Source organism: Dermacentor silvarum, chromosome 7 (assembly GCF_013339745.2).
Source record: "Dermacentor silvarum isolate Dsil-2018 chromosome 7, BIME_Dsil_1.4, whole genome shotgun sequence".
Classification (NCBI taxonomy): domain Eukaryota; kingdom Metazoa; phylum Arthropoda; class Arachnida; order Ixodida; family Ixodidae; genus Dermacentor; species Dermacentor silvarum.
In genome coordinates this window covers 53,627,807-53,643,725 of record NC_051160.1, presented here as the reverse complement: position 1 = coordinate 53,643,725, position 15,919 = coordinate 53,627,807, and the positions used below count along the sequence as shown (strand labels likewise).

Here is a 15,919-nt window from a genome sequence, read left to right as displayed (position 1 = left end):
GCAGAAACTTTCAGCATGTCCCAAGAAACAGCCACAAATAGTAATAAAAGAAACAAGTTTATTCTCAGTAGAACACATTCACCATTGAGCAGCCCTACAAAATCATCAGCACACAAAACACTGGGAAACACCGAACGTACAATCATCTTATACACGCAAATATACAAGCAAAAGGCTGGAAAATCGCAACCTGAAGAGTTGCGAAGTTTAACACAAAACAGGTGAACAAAGAACATTTAAAGCGCACTCTAAATGATAGCAGCAACCAATGTACTCACACAGATTAAACCAACCAAGCTTCAGTCAAGTCGACTGCACATCCAAGAAAAGCATCACCATGGGGGAAGCACATTTCTTTATTTTTCAGGTAAAGCTGCAACTAGCACAAGATGTACAAATATCCACATGATTGCGTTTGTCACATCCATTTCTTCTCCAAGTCTGCATTTTATTTCGCACCGTTTGTCCAGTCACCAGTTTGTCCCATGGCCCTTGAGCTCTATCACAACGTATCTTGAAACTCACCGTTACCAATAGAAAGATGCCATTGAAGAGCAGCACGAATCTTATCTTAAAGCAACAGTTATGTGTCAACTTTATTTTAGCAGCTGCTGGTCACCATGAATGGACCTTTTTATCTCCAGTAGCAATACTGTTCATCGACTAATGAACGCAGATTTGGGATACCATTGTAAACACGAGAAGAAAGATATATGACCACTAGTTTTCTATCACTCGTTTCCATTAATGTCAAGCAGCTCAGGCAGGTAAGTGTTATAGAGAAGGACGACAAAATTGTGGCTCCAGGTTCCTCTAACCTAGACTCTGGATGTGACCGTGTGCATCATTGAAAAAGAGAGAGAAACAATTTTCAAGTCATGCCTGACTACAATAATCACCATACGTGCACACACACGCACATTTATGAGCTTGCAACCATTTCTCTTGTATTGAGCCACGGTGCAAAATTGTACATTTTTTGCTTCTTGAACTCGATACATGTTGGGAGGTCGCGCTGGCACAGGCTCCCAATGATACATCCTTTGAACGTCCGAGTAGCCAAAAGTTGCACATTTGTGCACAATTGCCCAACAAGGTCATGTTCCCACCGCAATATGCAAAATGGGATAAAAGCTGGTGCCAAAAGTGAAATGCTGGCATGTGGGTACCAGCACCAGCACAGCAGCAGGTACCTGGTACAAGTACCAGCAGATAAAAGTGGACACAGCACTGCAACGAGGCACAATTCCGTGCAGCTTCCAAAATGAAACATGACCAATACGCCACTCATATGCCATTACTGGGAAGGCGCAGCTTTATCAGCACAGCTATAAAAAGCATAAGGTGCCATACAGATTGAGAAAGCAACCTGCCGTGTAACTAACCCAGAGACTACCACACAGCTACAGCAAACTGCAATGTTGTGTGAGGGCGGTACGGACAACAAAACGAGGGCTGACATATTGCAATTCTTTTTTTTTTTCTTTTACCACTTTTTGACCCCTTCTGCATAAGCTTGTGTGCCACCGTAATGTCGTCACCACCTGCTCGGCGCAACTAATATGATAAAAATAAAACCGAAGGCGAGGAAGTGCCAAAATGTACGAGCCAATCGTACAGAAACAAATTATTAATGCCACACCCTATAGAAGGCAATAATGAGCTTCATCGCATGCAAATTTCACAACAGTGCAAAAATGCCTGCAGTGAGCACGATCCAAGAAACCAGCATAACACCAGGTACCAGCCAAGCACCAATATCTCACTAACTCCACAGACAGTTGTACGGTCTGAAAATAAGTAACTAATAAGTAGTACGAAGGAAGCAGTAACCAAGAAAGAAAGAGCCAGACGGTGAAGGCTGCTGGTATGTAAAGTTGACACCTGGTCAAAGAATGGCAGTAAACAAACAATGCATTTATAGAATAAGCGTTCATCTACACACATGCAAGAAATTAACCATAGAAGATGTATGGGAACAGCTACAGAAACCTGCTTGAACTGATTAATGCTCTACTACGATTCAGGATGATTAAGACTGAACTTCACCACACACTAACAATGATCATAAAAATCGAGCAGCCCAAATGTCGAGTGGAGACAAAGCTGATCCAGATGAAAGTCAGCTTGCAAGAAGCAAAGCAGAAGTGAGTGCAGCCAAACTTTCACTGCACGTAACTAATCGACATTGTCATTAGCAGCCAAACTGCCACAGTACAAGCACGGCCTGAATTTCAGCAAGTATTGACTGCAAGCTTGATTCACGTGACATACAAGAACTGTCATGCTAGGACTAGCAGGAAGTGTTACACGAGCACAGAGTACAACCAGTATGAACCACGACACGCACAAACTGGATACATAAAAGTTGTACAAAATGTCGCACTTAATGTACCTACAGCACAGATTTTCTTTAATACAGCCCAGCTCGGAATTGGGGTTTATAATGCAGCTGGTACATGATCATCATCTGCACAAACATCTTCGTCCACTGCATTGTACTTGACATTCTGAATCTATGTTTAGGTAAGGGAGTCGGGTATAAATGGTTCTGGCTAAGGCGCCGGCTACTTATCACTCAAAGTTCACTCAGGAGTGAAACTTTATTTTGTTTAAAATCACGTTTAAATTCAGTACCTGCCCATTTCGTTCACAATAAATATGAATTCAGCTCTGTGGTGTTGTTAAAAGAAAAACAGATTTTTTCGGTTAGAAAGTACAGATGGTGTCGCTTGTTATACTGTAACAGCGAAATTCCACTTGCATTGTGTTTCACCATAACAGTGACAGATGGCGCCACTACCCACTGTAGAGAAAATCTACATTTTGAGTCAATGTCAGTGCAGACATACAATTCTGATTTCTTTCGGACGATCGAGCCACTACTACTGAATGGTGTTAAAAAAATACACTGCAAAATGTTGCCTCTGATCCAAATTAGAGCATGTACCAGTTCATGGTTTAGCCAGAAGTGTTTATACCCCTTTATCAAGGCGACATTCGGTAGAAGGTGCAGTAGTCGTAACGATGCTCACAGGTCACAAGAAGTATGCACATGACTGTGCTCAAGAGTATAAGTGCTAAGAAGTATGGGAAACTGCAGCTGTTTTAATGCTCAAAGATTGACAAAGCAGACGCACACTAACCAGAATTGGTACAACCGGTCACCACTTGCCTCTTTTTTCTCTCTCTCTTTTCATTTGAACATACTGCTACAAAAGCTGGCACACCTAACACCAAAACACTCGCAAAATGCACAACACCCTTGAGGCACACTTCTGGTAAAAAAGAAGAACCACTCAAGGCAAAACTCCCAGAAATGCTACTAGCTGGTTCAAGTCCAATGCTAGTTCATTCATTTGTAGCAAGACCTCCAAACAGCACATGCTCAAACGTGCTGCCCGAAGTTTGACAGTCACAGCTGCTCGCAATCACAACTCACTCACTTCATCGATACAAAGCAGCACTGAAAAGTAAACAACTTCACAGTCTTTACACTGTTTGAAATGTACAACCCAAGCTGCTACTTCCTTACATTTACACAAGCGAGGAACAGAACTGTGGTGCATTAGAACTGATGTGGTCTAAAGGAATGCCCGTAGAGTTTAAAAAAAAAAAAAAAAAAACACCTTGTATTTTATACCTTGTAGTTTGTGTGAACATGCAGCAAGCTTGTTCAGACTAGTTGATGGTGAAATTTTAAGTTCTCGGAGAGTTAACTGCCTGTAATGGTAAGCAATCTCAACTAGAAAACAACCATGTCAAGCAGCATTCAGAGTCATTACCATAATTCATCTCTTGGGAAAGCACAGGCCCGAGTAGACAAACCGCAATGGCACAGCGCACCAAAAAGACATTCAGGGATAACCATGTACAGGATAGTTTGAAATTGAGCAAGCACGAGAGAAGAAAAGTTCACCAGAGGATAAATCACATCACTGACAATGCATATAGCAAAATATCACCAAAAATGTATGCTAATTTGCGCTGCATTGACACAAGGCAAGTCGAGAAACGCTAACCAGAAGAGAAACAACCGGGCTACTGGGGGCTCATACAACGCAATATCACGGAATCTCTGTTTGGCTTCTATAGCTGATGCACCTTTGGCAACATATTCACACATGTGTAGCCAAAAAAAGTGAACCGACAAGCACTGCAGTAAAAAAGTGCTAGTGGTAAACAAACTAGGACTACAAAAGCATGGTGCATGCACATTAATGTTACCAAACTAAGACAGCACGCCGTTTACTCGAAATATACGTCAAATTTCAACATACCGTCGAGAAATCAACAGCCCAGTGGAAGTCAGAGTTAGTCACAAAGGTCAGTGTTTCTCCTATGAACAGTGCTATGGTTACAAACAGTTGCCATATCAACCTGTACTCGGGTGCAGGGTTATCGCAATGAAAGAATATATTCGTAGCTCAATTACATGGGGAAGAACAAAGAATAGCCGAGACATAGCGCACTGTCTTGACTAATCGTTCTTCTTACAAGTGTACTACTTGCGCTACGACAGTACATCTCAGTAATGGCATACAAACGCACCCAAATTGCCATGACAGCTAAATAGTGTCCTCACTTCAGAGGTCTTAAAGGAAGGAATGCCATTTCACTGAAGTGTCAAGCTCTAGAACCAGGGTGCTTAAGCTGCCACACTGAAGCCTTGGGAGGTGTTTCCAATGGCACGGGCAGGCATGGTTTGAAATGAAGAGGGCCGTAGACCTAGTGAAATGATGAGAAAAAAAGAACTGCAATTCGGTACAAGAACAATGAGAGAGTATTGCAAACTGTTGAAACGACCAGTTCCGTTGACTCCATCGAGCCTAGCAGTGGCCGCCGACCCTTTGTGTGCGGGCGCGCGAACCACAAACAGGCTTGTGGCGAGATCTCGTTGACTCTGGCTCTTGAAATGGGAGCGTCTTTGACGCGGTTCGCGGGACAGACGCTCCTGCAGAAAGAGAAGCGAACATATCCACAAAGGTATGACAGCACATTCAAAATAGCGCGGTTCAATCTAGTAAGGTAACAAAACCAAGCATGAGCTGCACTGGTTATCTGCAAACGTGCCTTAACCATATCTTTATTGTTTGTTAAATGTACTGCTTAAAATTACTGCCAAGTGGATTTGTTCCAGAACAATTAGCTATCCCGTAACAAAGACGGCGTGGATTGGTCAGACAACAGTGATGCAGATGTGTTTGACCAGGTTTCTTGCACTAAAAGCACATACAGCACAATCTCAATAACATAACGAACTATTTTATACTATAACAGAGTAAATCTAAAATATTTATAGCCAATATCAGCATGTAACAAATACATGCTTATAACGAATATCAGATATAATGCAAGCACTTACTTTCGTGTTCGACGAAACTTCATTATGACAAAGTTCGACTGTATTACAACAGTAGCACATGTGGTTTTGAGCACTCAGTGTGTCCGAACAGCCTCTGCCTGTGAATAGCATGTGTAACCCCTGACCCCCCCCCCCCATTTCTTATTTGCCTACTTCCTCCTTTGGACAACATCAACATTGAAGGGCTTTGTGACGAAGTCACCAGCACAAGCCTTTGGACAAAAAAGATTACTAACCAGTAGTGCACGAAGCAACTCAACAAGAGCATACTCTGCCCCGCGAACATCGCGTAGAATCCATTGCCATCAGTTAATAACAACAACAACAATAATAATAATAAAGAAAATGAGACTGAGTGGTCTGGGGAATGCACCTGGATTGATGCATGAATGCACCAATTACCAATTTGAGAGAAAATGAGAAAACTGCTGTGTCACAGAGCGGCATAGTTTTAAGTCATCGACACGCCGATTAACGGCGCCAAAAACGTCGTGGTCTCACGGTGCGGCATATAGTTTCGAGATAGCGACACGCGCGGGCACCGTATGGCAGGCGGCCACTGTTGCTTCTGTGCTGGTCAACGGACCCAAGTGTGCATGTGTGTCTGTGTGGTGCAGTGCAGGGGGCGCGACCTCGGACAGCAAGGGGGGAATCAACTGTTGCCTCGCCCCTGATTAAGAGGGGCATGGCCAAGACTTATGGGAGGAGTCATGGAATAATTAGGCGAACTCTGCATACCTGCAGTTCCCCAACATAGGAAACTAGGGAAAGGAGAGGCTATTTAAGCGCAGGTTTTATGCCCTGCTAATCAGTCTAGAAGCTGAACCTGTAATCTGTAGAGAAGAAGTCAGGGGGCTAGTGCCGTCCAGTATCGCCTGGGCTGCCTAGCCACGTCAGAGCTCGGTGTAACTAGTTGACGTACGAAACAACAAACCAACGTCTGCAACAAAGCTCACGGTAGTTCGCCTCAAGTTAGTTCAAGCTGCTTGAGGGAAGTCGTCAGATCTATACTCCCGGGAAACCCAGCCCAGCAATCGCATCCACCTCAACAAGATCGGCCCGCCAGCATTCTTCGGGAAAGCTCTGCGCACCAACTTCACAGTTTATGGACTTGCTGCTGCTGCCCAGCCACGTGTATGACATCGTTGGTTTCTTTTTGAACTTTATTTTAGTGAACTGCCGTTAAGTGTATTCTTGTATATTTGATCCGCGCCCTGTTTCATTTGTATATGCATTGTTAATTGCTGGTCATATTTCTTTGTCATCATTGAGCTATATTAAGTTCAGGTGTGTTAGCTTGTCTTGTGTCTTTTTTTTATTTTATTAATTTGCATATCGTTATCATTCGATAAACATATTTTTTTGTTTACTCCCAACTCTGACTCTTTCACTGTGTTCGCTTGAGTACGGAACGACCAACCAGCTTGTATACCCCGATCGATCGACTTCGCGCCGACGGCGAACGGGGTGACAACCGTGACATGCTGATACAATCAGCGTGTAGAAATACGGGTCATTGACACCAGTAGTGAACCAGCAATAGGTGGGGAAAAAAGAAACAGTAATGAGCTTTAGTGGTCATTATAGTGCACTATTGTATTGTGGGAGTCATGTGGGAGGTAGTGGCCAAATACTGCACCAGAGAGGCCAATTCCTGGTCTGGTGAGGGAGTGACTTTGTTGAAGCTTGGTGGGCCTTCTTAATTTGGTTGCACCTTCGAACTTACAACCTTCAGATTAGAAGCCTGGTCTTCTACCTCTTCTCCATGCCACCGCCTGTATTCTAATTGACATTAGGAGAAAAAAATGGAGCTGGGCAGAGCATGTAATGCACAGGATGAATAACCGATGGACCATTAGAGTTACTTCGGATACCAAGAGAAGGGAAGCGCAGTTGCGGACGGCAGAAAACTAGGTGGGGTGATGAAGTTAGAAAATTCGCAGGTGCAAGTTGGAATCAGCTAGCGCAAGACAGGTATAATTGGAGATCGCAGGGAGAGGCCTTCGTCCTGCAGTGGACATAGATATAGGCTCATGATGATGATGGTGATAGTGCACTACAAGCATGCATGCTGAATTTGGTTTTCTGGTGTACTCAGCTATTCAGTCTTCATGCATGCCCTTTTGGCCCCTCAAACATTGTAGCATTGCTCGAAAGAGCACAGAGACAGTACAAACAGAGCAATGATAGATGACAGCATGTGATGTTTGCACAAAGCAAGTGTTCCACATGAGGACAGTACAGTGAGGCTTTAGACACTGAGTTTGATGCAATGCATGCACAACAGCAAGGTCAGCAACCGCATTTTTCAGGGTACACACAGTGCATTCATCAAATCGATTAATACAATCTGCACGTCTTACCATTTGCATTTGGGAGACACTGAAAAGGAGAAATCTGGTTCACACCTCCTAGTAGGTCTCCCGCCTTGTGTCGGGGTTTGACGTCAGCAAGGCGATGATCATACTGCACGGCAGGAAATGCATAGTGGTTAGTTAAACTAGCAACACACTGCTGCAGCATCTTAACAACAGGGATGAATGCACAACCGTGTATTTTTAAAGCGAAGCTTTGTTTACCAACCATCCCTGGTTTGGCATGGCCGCTGTCTGCTGCTGGGTCGGTCAGCATCTCAGCGGATATATTTGTGGACATAATATATATATATATATATATATATATATATATATATATATATACGAAGGCTACACATGTGCCGAATACAAATACCAACAGACGGCCTTATATAACCCTTGTATGCTGACCGACTAAGTAGAGTCAGTAAGCACACCTCTGTTCTGCATAACAAAAAAAATGTAATTCCCAGATAACACCTCGACATATAATAACTACTCACAGGTAACACTAAAACGCACCAACCTGTTAAAATGGAAGAGCACATTACTATATTAACAAATTGTTTGATTGACTTGATTTTCTTTGATTTAGCTATTTGGTAGGTGTCACTAGGAGTGTGCGTACACCTGTCATCGCAATTCTTCCCTCAACAAGCCTTCATCTTCATGAAATCGCTGTGTAGACATCTGAAACTGTGCATGCTGCGTAGTGAATAAAGCATAGAAATTGTACGAGATTAAAGGTGTGACCTTTGTGGGGCGTAATTACTGCACGCGACTTCACGCTGCATAGGATAAAAGTAAACTGAACTGTACGCATCGTCGTTACCTTTAAAGCATTTAATTTACCGTTTCACTAAAGCTTTGCTTAGTATAGATTTTGACATTGTGTCTTGTGCCTGCAAATTTCTTTTTTTCTTCTTTATATTCTAAAAGTGACAGCCATACCATATTATTCAGTCACTGGCCACCCCAACTAGAGGACGTAAATTGTCAGAGGAAGGATGTTTTGGTGTAAATGCAGAACTAGCTCATAAGGTGAAACTGAAAAATTATGTACAGTGGCCAATAATCAGCATGCCATGTGGGAATTTTCTGCTACCATATGCTTGCTTGTCACTGGTGACCATATGTTTTCATGACTGGCACTAACGGGTAAGCAATAAAATGATGCTTATGGCTGTACAAGCTATTTCTATTAGTAGGTAAATTAAAGACAGCATTGTGTGGCAACTTCGTAGGGAACTTCACATGTCAATAAATGCCGATTCCCCTAAGGCCTGTGCCTTCCATAATTCTTATATGTATTATCTGATTAACTGCCCTATTATTACAAGTACTACTAACTGCCCAGAGCTCTGAAGATAGTGCCACTTGTTGATGAAAACTGAAATGTTCTGCATGAACCATAGTTTAGAAAGAACCGTTTCCCATGCGTGGCCTGCAAGGGAAGAGGTGGCAAAAAAATGCAGCAAAATGCTCTGCTCACCAGTAGAGATAGATGAAAAAGAAGATGAGGTAGAAGGCCAGGCGGATCATGGAGTCTCGCAGATGCCGCTTGAGGTTGCCCCGATTGTGGATCTCCGTTGGGTCATACACGCCGAAGTTGCAGTCAGGTACCGAGAGGTACCTGCACAACACACAAGACTGTAATCCAGTGGCACAAATGGCCACAAGGCGTCGTGATATACGCGAGAAGGAGTAGCTCGTATGGCACAGCCAGCTAGTCATTCCGTGTTCCCTTTGTCTTTCCACATCTGATAATCCTTTCATCTGCTAGTTTATAGACTGAATTGTAATAACTACTTCACGCGTTCATTGGCAAGCTCAGTTTTACTGTGGCAGTAGTGTCAGAGGCAAAAATGGGGCGCACGTAAACAAACAACAACAACAACCACATTTGGTCACTGACAATTAGGGGGGTGAAACTATTCAATATTTCGAGTTTGAATAGAATGGTTCTTTCTGCTCGATCTGCACTTGGCTTGACAATTTGATATTCAAAACATTCAAATATTCATTTATGACAGAATATACAGCATTAAAATGCACACTGGCGCTTACAGGGGGAAATGACATTCAGGTCACATGTAATTAGACCTAGAAGAAGTGTTTGTCTAACTCTGGGCTTCAAACAGGCTGATGACTACACATCTGGCAGCATATTAAGTAAGACAAACATTATTATTTGGAAACTGTCCCACCCCCTTTGAAGGGACGCCTTCTATAATGCTTCTACATACAAATGCTTACATAATTAGCCTACCTCTGAGCCATACTTGGCATCAGTGGCACACTAACGTAAAATGAAAGGGCACAAATGGCCCTGGACAATACAATCATTGCATTCTCAGCTCTCCTTGTGTAAACTTATTTTATAATACTGAAAGCCAATATTTGGTCCAAGAAGGAGCAGCGACACACTGAAGCTAGAATGGGAAACTAGTAATGACTAAAATAAAACATGCACTAATATAGTAATACCCAATAACTACTGACAATAATAATAAAATAAAATAAAAAGGAACTTAATTTTAGTAGTGAAATCCTCAGATTCAATAATTTGAAAAATAAAACTGCCTATGACACTGTAGCAGGACTTTAAAACAGACAGTCTTCTACAGTATTCACTATTTTTACACGTAAAAAAAAAAAAAAAAAAAAAAAAGATTGTTGGTAACTCACTTGTAAACCTGCCACACGACCATGGGGACATTGAGGGCAAACAAAATCCAATGGAAGTTGACGAAAAACAGCAGAACGGTCAGGACAGCCTGGGCGATCACCTCTGGTAAAACCCACTGCGGTAAGCAACAGGAAACTGTCACAACTGCACAATGGAATACATTGCACGCTACACATCCGAGCAGGATGTTCAAGACTGAGCTCAGGAATGGATGCTGAGTATGATAAAACTGCCCCAGTTTTCAGCTGTCACAAGTTGCGATTGATGACTCAAGGGTTTTGACATCGCAGTGCAACATAGGGGCTTAGAAAGGCACTGATAAGGGTCGTTCACACTGGGACATTCGGCGCCTGGAGTGGCGCTACATCTGCCATCGAAATGCTGCGTCATTCACATTGCTCGCTTTCCGCACCACCAGAGCTGCTGCCAGCTCTCGAAATACCGCAATAACAAAGAGAGGATGTGTAATATTTTACAACTAGCACAATCAGCCGAGTCAAGTGTGCATCAACTTGCATGCCTGCACAGAGTTTTCACCATGCGTCATTGTACTTCGCTGGCTCATGAAAGCTTCGCGTTCAGATTCTCACAGCGCGCGTAATCTGCATAACTTTTTTTTTTCGTTTGAGTTTTCTCATTTTGCATCCAGGTGCCATTTGCAGAGTGCCACAAGGGATTCCAGTGGTAGCGGTGGCAGAAATTGGTCTGAAACCGATTGGCACAGAGGGCTGTTCCATCAAAATCCGCTGCCGCCAAATTGGAGTCCATGCCGCTCTAGACGCCGAATGTCTCAGTGTGAACGCGGCCGCCTTAATGGAGGGCTCTCGATTACTTTCAACTACCTAGGTTTCCTAAACGTGAACTGTAATCTATGCACCTTTATATGCACTCTAGTACAGTCCACCATTAAAGGCAAAACTTAATTAGCAGTCAAACCAACATAACTTGAATGTTTCATCAATCAACAACTTTATTGGAAAAAAGTGCTTAGTGTGGTGCATAATAGTAAAAAAATTTGTGCCAAGGCCTTCATGTCAAAACTGAACTGTAATCAGTCCCAAAACACTAACATGGTGTTCCCTTTAACCCTTTACGTGCCGCCAACTTACTTTTCAAAAATTTCATGACTGATTCATTGTGAACAGCTTTTTTTACTATTGCAATATGAGCAGTTTATTTGTTCATTTTCTGTTGCCTTTAACTGTCAACTATTTTTTAACGTTCCCGAGTTGCAGATAGGGAAGGCCACAGAACGCAACATTTCTTGGAACAGAAGTCAAGCATGCTTTTATACACCATGCGACGCGTTACTGCTGGCGTAGCGTGGAAAAGAAATCGCAGTCATCGGAAGCAAAGCATTTTTGTTGAGCCTCACCCCCGCGAGATGGGTCTCCAGAGGCTCTGAATCCTCGCAAATTGTTAGTGCTAAGCTCAGAAGCTCCGAACATGACTCTCTAGACCTTTCTGGGTCTAACTGATTACTCGACGTCAAGAAACGTCCAAAAAACAGCACCATGGGGAATATGCAAAATCTTGGAAGTAGGCTTTTCCACACTACTGAGTTGCTCTACACAAGATGGCCGACCTCCCGCTCATTTCCTAACTGGGTTGAGGGTGAGCTAGCATACAGCGAGAACGCAGTAAGGAGAAGATGGCCAGAATAATGGCACCAGCTGGTGAGCTTCTGCCTTATTTCCACTCAGCCGGCGACATCCACCATCTTGTGTGGGTCAAACGAGACGTGTGGAGATGCTCACTTGCATAATTTCGCATATCCATAATCTGCATATCCGTAGCCTGGTCTAACAATTGCTTTGTATGCCTTTAGTCGAAGTGAACTACTTCATTTTTTTTAGCTTGTGTTTTATTGAATAGACCAGAGTGCTGCGCGCTCTTAGTCTGGTTACGCTAGCATGCAGGAGCTGCAGCAATTACAGGAACAGAGTCAGCCACTGCATTGTGGTGTCATGACTACCTTATCTACCTCGTTAATTGGTTCTCACAGAAACTCATTTGTAGAAACAAGTATTATAGTAAACTATTTAAGGCACTAGTGAGCACTTCCCAGTGTTTTTGCTAAGGTTCACAGCATTTGGACTTTCATTTAACACTAAAATATGACAACTCGAAAATGTCAGTTCATTCTCCTTCAGAAGTGGAATAAGAATAATACAGTACATGAGTGTTGTTGCATTCTGCACTCATTCAAGTACAACTGCCATTACCAGTAAATGAAGCCGCAACAACCTTCTGTATCACAAGTTGTAGATGAAACTATTTACAGCACTGTACCGATTGTCGTATATGCAGCACAGTATTTCTCTAGACATCACTGTCATATGTTAAAGGCTGTGTATGTGATTTAGGACTCACACCAGCCCCATTGCCATCGCCCCTTAAAGCGCAACGGCGTCATTGAATTACATAAGCAATTCTTTCCACAGCACAGGAAAAAATATGCTTGTACGACAGGCAGTGCGAGTGTGTTTAAAGGGGTCTTAAGGTATACACCAAGTAGGCTTGATTTCTCAGGACAAAGAACAATGCAACAAAGAACTCTCAACAATGATGTGTCATGGTGCTTCCCGTTGCCTACAGCTGCCGAGACAACACTTTCCAACAGCAGCCGCTCAATAAGCCCTCGGCGTCAGGGTTGCCAAGTCCTAAAGTAGCCACAAAATTCCCTAAAGTAGCCAAATACTAGCCAACCAAAGCCACAGGCAAGAAAAATAGCCAAGTTGCAACTCGGCAGTTGACAAAAGAACCAACACTCTGAGCTACTCAATCAAAAGACTTCTCCGAGTGACAAATTATAATATTACTATATAAAATTTAGCACTGCTGAAGACAGAGCTAAAGTGTACGTTAGCTCAGTAATAGTGCAGAATATTACTATGCAAAATGTAATTTCACATGAAATTTTGTGGCGCTAGAATAACATCCGACATTGATTCTCAAGAGTTTCTTCAAGCTTCTTCAATGAGACCCATAGTCAAGGACAAAAATTTATAACTTTGACACTACAAATTCAAATACTATTTTGATGGCCTACAATATATGATCCATGTAATTATTTGTGGCAGCTGCTATTATAATAATAGCCTTGAAAGATGCCGCACTTACCATTGCTTAGTTCTCAAATTTCAAAAAATCAAATTGCTTTCTTTTTGTCTGCATTGTTGTCCAACAATGCACTTGGTTTCTTTGTCTCTCTAGTTTGTTCAGAAAAGTGAAATGAAACACCACTACCTCCTATGTGTCACCTCGCCATCAAATATTGAACTAAGCGACTGAAATGAAACGTGGACTGGTTTCCCTGTCATTGAGCAACTACAAGCCCTGGCGTACCAGGCAGACAGCGATGCTAAGTGATCTATTGAATATTGTGGGCAAAAAAAAAAAAAAATACAGTCCTGCTGCACGATTTAAGTGAAAAAACAAGGCAGTGGTAAGCGCAAGGCCTCCCTAGAAGGTTGTTAGAATAAAAATGCCAGTTACTGCTTCCTTTCAAAATGACTTGAGATTGCACTAGTTCTTCACGGTCTTTGATGAAGGACACATTGTGCACTTTTTTTTTATTAAGAGTATTTAAGAAAATATTGGTGCCTGTAGGTGACGCCACCTACTCGTCTGAGATGGAGCTACTGTATAAAGGGAGCCTATATAGTAACTCTACTCAGACATTGTGCCGAAGACAATTGTTATAATAAAAAACAATGACCTCATACGTGCGTTCTGTCACTGTGCTTGTGTATATTTGCGCTCACCATGCCCTTCGTTTGAAACTGATTACTCTGGTCAGTACCCGAAAGCAGACAATAGACAGTACCAAAAACACACGCCGGGCATGTTTGTATTGCAGTCTCCAGTCCACCTGCTTTCCGGTGCTTAATAACTATGGAACATCTACTAGCTAAAGCCTTTGTGTTACTCAGCAGCTAAGTTGATGGCAAAAGGAAGAGCTCTTTGTATTTGTTGCTGGAATGGTGGCACAGACATATGATCAAGGCAGAGCAAGTATTGAGACGTACTAACGGCAAACAGAATATATTTGCATGTTATTCATTGCTGAACTCAAAACTTGCACAGGGCCTACGCTGGTCAGCACATCAGGGTACAAGCCTTATCTGAAACATTTTGCTCTACGACAACTAAATCAGGAATTCTTATTTTATTCTTATTCCATTGCATATGTGAAGCTATAGAAACAGCACACACGTACAAGACATTTTTTTTTTAAGCAGATACACGAACAAAATCTGCCTATTATTTTCTTCCAAGACACTATATACATTTAAACTGAGATCAAGACGCGTTAATGGTTGACAGCAGGCAAGTCAGCGTCGCCCTGTTTTACCATCAAGCTCATCATCACACCACACCGGTACCCAAGACACAAATTACGAGGCTGAAAAATGGGCAGCATTTAACAAGAAAAGCATCACCAGTCATTCAAAGTACACATCATAAATCCCCCAGTTCTGGATTTAAATTTTCCAAACTGTTGCAATACAAAGTTCCAATGATTTAGGATGCTGAACTCTTCTAAAACCACAGGGTATGCACAGAACTTGAAACCGCAACAGCAGCCAAACTGCCCCGAATTAAATTCTGTACTAACAGGCTACGCTGTTAAGTAGCAAGAAAAATGCTTAAAATGATGAAAGGAACTGGCAGACTTTCGTGATTTTGATCGTTTTTCCTTTGAAACGCTGCGCCTTCCGATTCCTTGTGTGTACCAGGTGCTCTCAAATGAATATTCATCTGACAAACTAACAAAACACAGCTTGTTTTCCCCCCGCGATTGCGGCGTTCACTTACCCCATTCAGCTTGGAACAGCATTGCTGTGCGTTGAGGTAGTCGCATTCTAAATCAGAAAGCGTAATCACCTATGCTTCAGATAAGGAAAATGTCAGTGTCTCGGAGAATACGGGATTCATAAACAAGCTGTCATTCCGCACGTGAGGCGCAAGCGGGAGCAATAGACCAGCGAATGAGTGCATTCTGGGTATAACAAACTCAAGACGGTGCAGCAAAGCGTAACGTTCTGAAGCAATAAAGTTTATCTCTTTCATAGCAGCTCCGCAACATGCGTATTTTTCTCAGCAGAGCTGCGAAAGAAATGATTTAAGTGTTCGTAGCCCGTCACTTTGAGAAGGGGAGAGCTGTAGTGCATTGGATATTCACAACAGCAGCACAGGGACAAAACAAGCCGGTGAACCCGGTTAGTGACACCATGCTCGCCGGCAAACTCAAAGGATACGACGTAAACGGTAAGGAATAGCAGAGCTCCCGTGTCGAATAGCGAAAACACAAACAAAGCCACGTCGTTGACCATTGTCTCGGCGCCAAGCACGGTATCTCCGTGGGGTCGGAGATAAGCACAAAAACACGAAGCAACTAAAACTTCGAAGACCTTGCACAACACAAAAGACGTGCACTCCTTCCTTTCAGCTCGCCATCGCCCGAGATGCACGACGCGCCCACTTCGTCTGCGTAAAGCGCCTAGC

General features: G+C 42.8%; 1 protein-coding gene across 2 annotated transcripts; it reads right to left on the bottom strand.

The window, feature by feature from the left end:
* Window positions 1–45: 45 nt before the first annotated feature.
* Window positions 46–15,889, bottom strand: LOC119458034 (protein cornichon homolog 4). 2 transcript variants are annotated; one of them, XM_037719830.2, is made up of 6 exons: window positions 15,673–15,889; window positions 15,230–15,298; window positions 10,408–10,523; window positions 9,212–9,352; window positions 7,729–7,831; window positions 46–4,954 (listed from the first exon to the last, which is right to left on the bottom strand). In XM_037719830.2, the coding sequence occupies exons 1-5, from the start codon at window positions 15,745–15,747 to the stop codon at window positions 7,777–7,779; spliced, it is 456 nt and encodes a 151-aa protein (XP_037575758.1). In that variant the 5' UTR covers window positions 15,748–15,889; the 3' UTR covers window positions 46–4,954; window positions 7,729–7,776. The 2 variants fall into 2 exon arrangements, with proteins under 2 accessions (XP_037575758.1, XP_037575759.1); XM_037719831.2 differs by having other exon boundaries at window positions 7,774–7,831.
* Between the last annotated feature and the right edge of the window lie 30 nt (window positions 15,890–15,919).

Coding starts and splice junctions, on each gene's coding strand:
- LOC119458034 (XM_037719830.2), bottom strand. CDS start 15,747: ATGGTCAACGACGTGGCTTTGTTTGTGTTTTCGCTATTCGACACGGGA. Junction 10,524..15,229: donor GCTGTTCCAAGCTGAATGGG/GTAAGTGAACGC, acceptor TGCTTACCGCAG/TGGGTTTTACCAGAGGTGAT. Junction 9,353..10,407: donor GTCGTGTGGCAGGTTTACAA/GTGAGTTACCAA, acceptor TGTGTTGTGCAG/GTACCTCTCGGTACCTGACT.